Below are 6820 nucleotides of genomic sequence, written 5' to 3'. Positions count from 1 at the left end.
GCGCCTCACTGCAATGCATGCGCCACCCCAGCCGCTCGTCCCACTCGACCATATTCTAGTACACTCTACTCACAGCTGCCGGCTACTGCCGGCCATGTGCTGCCGGCGCAGCAAGCTTACCAGTGTTGCCAAACGATACAATGCATGGGCCATTCCACGTTTGGTTTCGGTTTGGATTTCTCCGAATGTATCAAAACTCTAGCTTGGCTATAATTCTTGGCAGTATTTCATTTAATGGGGCTTGAATAGAGTATCTAGATTGACTGATGTAGCAAAGGTTTTTGTTTGTGCTTGTGCGGCAGCTAATATAACGAATAGGAATTCGTGCAGCAGGTTTCCTAAACCAGGCGTTAATATTCCCAGGCTGCTTTACGTAGGCCGGTATATATGATCGCAAAAGTATATGTTCATGGTCTTTCTCAAAAAGTAGACATATTCATCGGGTGTGGGTGAGCCAATGTGCAAAACAATGAGTTCAATGTGTGCGTTTCTGCGATAAAATTAACTTCAACCCGTTACTACCTGCTCGGTGCAGGAACATTCATTTCGATCTAGATTCTTTGCCTATAGCCGCAGTGTAAAGCATCGCATTTGTTACGTTCAGTAGCTACATCTAGTAAATAAGGCCATGCTGTCCGGCAGGCGCGGTGCTAATTTAACCCATACTAGACCGCAGTAGTGCACCCAGGATCTCTGCTGGGGGGGGGGGGGGGGTTAAATTTTGTGTGTGTGTGCATGGGGGGGGGGAAGCAAGCACTTTGCATAATATTTAATTTCCTTGCTTTAGCCAGAGGAATCCAACAGCAACTCAAATGCCTAATAATTATAATAATGACACTAAGGATGATGACGATGTTTATTCTTTCAGTGTTTTACTCAAAGTAATTTAAGAGTGAATGAGTAAATAGAAGACAATGATAGAGTGTTTTTATTAATCAGGAAAATTCGACCTCAAGCCACCTCCTGAATAGTAATGACAATGCATGTGAACAGAGCGCTGAAGATACACGTTGGACTGGTGGGGCTGGACGCGTGAGGGGGGGAGAGGGGGGGTAACTCGGCCTCAGGGGTGGGGGGGGGTTACAACTCTAATTTAGGCATACTTATAAATCCTTATATGACAATATAAGGCGCTTACTTGCAACCATATATGGCAGTAGAAGGCCTATTTGTACCCTTATATGGCGTTATAAAGCCTTACTTGCAGTCATATATGGTAGTATAAGGCTTTATCTGGACCCTTATATGGGTCCTTATATATATCTCTGCATAATCGCTGTGCCAAAAAAAAGTATCGTGCAGTGGCGTGATGTCAAGCAAAAGCTCTGCCTGATCCAATCAGCAAAGCGCTAGCAGCAACGCGCGCTCCCCGTGGAAGGCTGTGCAATTTGCGCGCTTGCAAAATTTAAACAGTGTGCGATCAGGCAGCGCCTGACTTTTCAGTCAAACCATCGCCTGCTTCTGGTCACAAAAATCAGCTGGACTTGCTACTTTGGACGGAATGGCCCAATCTTCCAGATCTGCGTCACCACTTCACGGTAATGCTACCACCCCAAGCCCCTACAAGCAGTAGTGATTCCTCAAAGTTATCAGATAATGCTCAGTCAACAACGTCTCCTGGAGGCACAGCAAAAGCCACGTATTGCTGCGACTACTGCAGCCAAGAGTTCTCCTACGCAAGTAACTTAAGGAGACATGTCAGACATTTGCACGGCGAAGAAGCCTTGCAAAGCGTGAAGGACAGCCTTGCCCGGAACCGAAGCGAAAAAGGGCTGCTTGTGTGCGATCTGTGCCCAGAGCAGGCTATGAATTTCGCCAACCTGTACGATTTACGACAGCACCACATTAAGGAACACGGTTTCAAGGAACAGTTGGAAAGCCTGGTGTTCGACACAATGTCAGGTGCGTACTTTTCAGCTCTACTTCCCACGCGGCGCCGAAATGCGCACGCGTTCGAGCTGTCCATTGTGAAATGGATCGTCGCTTAATACAGGACTGCCTCACTAACCATGCCTAGTGATTCTGAGTACTGTGTATTCTCATCGCTAATTTCTTAGTGCAAGTTATTGAAACGAAATATGCGTGTCTGTCGCCACGCCTGCTGCAATTGAAGTGCACAATATATAGAAAATTGCACGAGTCCAAAAGTCGAGCGAAGGTTCTCAGTTTTGTCGCTACGAGCACTGTTAAGTCCGTTCGATTCGCCTGCATTTTCTGAAGTAGTTCACAAAGTGAAGAGCGCGTCTAATGGACATACATTCTTACATTAACTTGAACGTACGCCGGCCGATAGCAGCAGGCACGCGCTTTGTGATGGCCACCATTTTGAACACTACAGCTTTGAACAAAGGTGGCGTAGGCTTACGCGCTGTGTCTTGTCAGTGTTCATCGGTAACATTTTCGTTCAGCGTCCATATTCTATCGCCGTACACGACACGCATGAGTACTTTTGGTAGAGAGATGAGGCCACTTGATAGCTGTTGATTGGGGCTGCGATTTCGTTGCCTTTTCGCGCATCGTCTGTGATCATGGCGACGCTCCGCCCGCGTTATCAACGGGATCAGCCGACCGTGAACGGCGGATGATAAGCGAGGCTTAGAATCGAGCGGAAGGGATTGCTACAAAACCGTGCAGCGAGTCGGGAGCCAAGTTCTGGCAGCGCGCTGTGGGGGTCTATAGGTGTCTCGCGTGCTTGTAGCGGGCGACGGCAGGCGAAAGCAGCATGTATGCAATGAAACTCTCTTTGCGAACTTTCGAACAATGTACAGAAATAATGGACCTTTTTCTAATTCAGCTATGCGCATGCGCGTACCCTCGCCCCAGCTGCATTCAACGCCGCGCCGCCATTATCGCAGGGCAGGTGTGCGAAGTGAGTGCGTGAACCCTTGCATGATCCGCGGCAATTTCCTGAGCTTGAGGGGCTGAACAATAATTTTTCTCGTGTTTTGGGCGAGGATATTGGTTAAAGGAAACACTTAGCAGTGTTAGTGGGAAAGACTGCAAGCACTTTTGTCGATGAAAACGACTCCGTGAACTAATACTCGAGCGATAGGTGCAGCGTTTGCGACGAATCTCATGCCGGGCACTTGCTGTACTGTCGATTGTACAAACCGGCGTGAAATGGTGAACGTATTGTACGAGAGTGGAGCGCACTTTCAAATAAAAAAATACCCCATGTTATCAGTGAGTTATCACGCGATTCTTGCTGAGTGAGGGAAGCCTGCGTTCTGTTAACAGCATGACACTAGCGCTAGCTGTGATTATTCCACTTCTCCCCCTACGACTGCCTCTGAAGTCACGGCGATGTTTTAATCTTCGGATATGTATACCGCACGGATTTTACCATTGGCTGTAGAAAGCGTTACTGCATGCAGACGGAAATAGCTGTACGGTTACGTGGGGCCAAACGAAAAGAAGAATCTCGCCACAGCCGAACAGAATGCATCGTGCGAGGCCAAAGCGACACACTTGCGGTGTCGCATTATACAAAGCTCGCTAGTCTTACTTTGTGAAGGCAAATGAAGCTTTACCCACCTGACAAAACAACGTGTTGCGTCCACTTACCTTCTACTTAGCCCCCCGTACTGTGTTGCGTCCGCTTAGTCCCCAGTACCATGCCGTATACGATACATATCTCGAGATAAAACATCACTTGCCCTGCAGCACACTCGCAATACGTGTGCAGAAGTTTTGCACGTTGTTTTTTAAGCATTTTGAGCTGCTTACATGCCCGCTAATGAGGGCAAGCACGTACGTGCATGCGTATACGTTGACCGCCTCCTTCAAGTCGAGCCACTCCGAACGACCGGTCGAGTTTATCCTGAAGAAAGTCCTACCGCGGCGCGTTTGACGATCACACATGCCTTCGCCAGTTGAATCAAAGTACTGACCAAGCTGTTGAAGAATATAGGCTGGTGCATCTCTCAAATCGTGGTTACAAACGGCCTGCACGTTGCATCAGCATGTTGCCGTCGCGTCGGTAAATGTAAAATATGTTATTGCTACACGTGAGCAAATACGCGCGCGCTTGAGCAGGACGATGAGAAGCTACTTCAACAACACAAGCGACAAAGGGGAAAATAAACAGGGACGGTCGTCACGAGAGACTGCTTGGTCAAACGCTATCATGCTCTGCGTAGAGGCGAGAAGCGGCGGGAGCGTATGTGTCTTGCCCGTCAAGTTTAGTTGAAGTGGCGGCCGCTAGAGGGGTCGCTTACTGGAAAAAGGTCCAATTACTGCCGTTGCGCTCTAAAAAGTGCAATAGCCTGGTGATAAGCAGTGCGCCTGGAAAACACGCGGAAAGAATTGTATGCACGCTGCTTATAACTAAGTCATGATATCATATAGCCGATCAGTAGTGGTACAATCACTTGAGTTTAAAAACTGCAATGACTGGACAAAGAGTGGCAACAAAAGTGTTGTCACCAGGAGCTAGCGTGGCAGTGTCCAGTTGCTTAAAACTCAGCATTACATTTAAAAGGCTAGGCGTGGATGATGTTATTTATGTAGTGCTTATTACTTGTAGACATGCACATTTTAGCACACTATATTCAGAACCGTCCTCTTCCAAGAGGCCTGTAATGTGGTTTATTTTGCCCCTTTTTGGTTATAAGTTTCAGTTATTAAAGGAGTACTGACACATTATTGAAGTTGTAGAAAGTCTACCACACTCCTCCCGCATGTTAAAGGATGACAGGAATTGAGGTCAGGTAAAATGATGTGTTCAAATTTCGCACTACAGTTTCCAATATGCCAGACCTGGTGTGAACGTATCTAGTCTTCGTGACCCAGAGCTAGATTTGCAAACAAGATTTCTGCGTGTTTATTCTGCTTTCACTCACGTGCGACAGGTGCAGCAACCACACGAGTGAAGCAAGAAAGAGTGTTATGACGCATCTAATTCCCGAGTGCCACAAACTAAGTATAAAAAATTGCTATAGTAAATTGATTAGGTCGCTATGATGCTTTCAGTTTTCTTCTACTGTTTTGATGGCCTTGACCTTCATCTTCCACAAGAAAAGTCCAAATGAGAAGTAAAAAATTTCATGTCAGTACTCCTATAAAGTCCATTCTGTGTCAACAGCACTCATTGCTGCTGTAGCAAAAACATTCAATTTGGAGCACGTACATATCGTTACATATTTGCTTTTGGAGCATTGTAAAGTAGGCAACTATAGCATTACATAATGGCAGCTTTAGCTCTTATGTTGGTGTTGTGGCTGTTTATTTCAGAATTTTCTGTATGGAAAGACAATATGGAAAGAGAGACAGGCAGCAGTTTTAATGTGTCAACAGGAAAACGGCAATGTACACAAGGAGCTGTTAAGCATCATTTTTATTGTCACCGTTCTGGAAACTACAAGTGTGCTCCTGTAGATCAGCGCAAGCGACGAAGGAAAACTCAAGGCACCTGCAAAATAGGCAAACACTGCCTTGCATCACTGCAAGCAAAAGAGAAGGATGACAAGGTGTTTGTGACATTTCAGAAGAAACATTATGGCCACCCTGAAAGCGACGTAGAACACCAGAGGCTATCTAGCGTTGAGACTCAAGTACTCGCAGGCAAGCTTTTTGTTATTGTTTGTAATGCCCGGCACCAAATTTGTAGTCTTAAAAATGTGCTTGCCTTTCATTGTTACTTGTATTTTTAATGAACTTTGTTCAAGCACGTACCAGTGCTGTCTAATGACCAAGAGTTCGATTCCTGTCTGAGCTATTCAGTGCTTTTTTTTGTCTTGATCACACAGTCCAAGCTAGTTTGCATCCCCAATAATTCTATTTAGTAACAAATCTAAGGCCCCTTGTGAAGTGCCGCCTAGGCATCTAGGGATACATTAGAAGTATGTGGCATAGTTTGTAAGTTAATTAGTTTCGTTTTGTTCTGCTCATTTAAAAAAAAGCACAATACAATCCATTTGAATATGTAATTACAGATATGGAGGTGTTCCCATTTCTTGATCTCCTACATGTGATCAAATTGCTGCAATAGCTTGGTAGGTTTGCATACATGTCTTGTCCTCTTTGTGAATACAAGCTTCATTTATTTGAATAGTGATTTTTATGCAGCCTCAGAGACAATATTGGCACCACTTTATAAAAGTTATCGTAGGAAACCCCATCTATTGGAAGTGGCATTACAGGCTGCTTGCAAAATGTTTGCAGCACTTTCTATTTTCATTTGGAAGAATTTGCTGCAAGGCTTAAACTATGAAAGAAAGTTAAATAAAAGCTTCCAACTCTTACTTAGTTTATTCTTGTTTCATGCTCTATCAGGTCAGTTGGCCCAAGGAGTGCCGCTGAATACTATTTTAGCTAAGATTCGAGCTGGCAAGGCTGCAGGCAATAATGGACCATCAAGATGGCAGCTTGTCACCACGAAGGACCTCCACAACATTCGCGATAAGTATAAAATAGGCAAAAAGGAGCAGAGAGACGCCAGTGACTTCAGAAGTGTTGAATTGTGGGTGGAAGAAATGGAGGCAGCAGGAGACAACTCAGCCTTGCTATACTTCAAGAAGCAAGGTCAATTATCAAGCTATGAGCAGGACTTCGAGCTTGCTCTTATGACTTGGCCTCAGCGGAAACTCCTTCAAAAGCTGGGTTCCGCGAAGCTTTGCATTGATTCGACGCACGGCACGAACATGTATAAGTTCTTCCTGACTACCTTGCTCACAGTTACCGAAGATGGAGCTGGCATGCCATGTGCCTACTTTATATCGAAGAGAGTTGACACAGAAACAATGGTGCGGTTTTTAGAGGCAATGAAAAAAGGCAAATGTAATACATTGCAAAGCCTTCATGTCGGATGATGCACCAGCTT

General features: G+C 45.5%; 1 protein-coding gene across 1 annotated transcript; it reads left to right on the top strand.

The window, feature by feature from the left end:
• The first annotated feature begins 1541 nt into the window (after positions 1-1541).
• On the top strand, positions 1542-5654 carry LOC119439907 (uncharacterized). The gene is made up of 2 exons (XM_037704878.2): positions 1542-1902; positions 5233-5654. Exons 1-2 carry the CDS (start codon positions 1542-1544, stop codon positions 5649-5651), a joined length of 780 nt encoding a protein of 259 aa, XP_037560806.2. The 3' UTR covers positions 5652-5654.
• The last annotated feature ends 1166 nt before the right edge of the window (positions 5655-6820 follow it).

Source organism: Dermacentor silvarum, chromosome 1, assembly GCF_013339745.2.
Source record: "Dermacentor silvarum isolate Dsil-2018 chromosome 1, BIME_Dsil_1.4, whole genome shotgun sequence".
NCBI lineage: Eukaryota > Metazoa > Arthropoda > Arachnida > Ixodida > Ixodidae > Dermacentor > Dermacentor silvarum.
The sequence above is the reverse complement of the archived record's forward strand: the minus strand, read 5'-3'. Positions and strand labels throughout refer to the sequence as shown.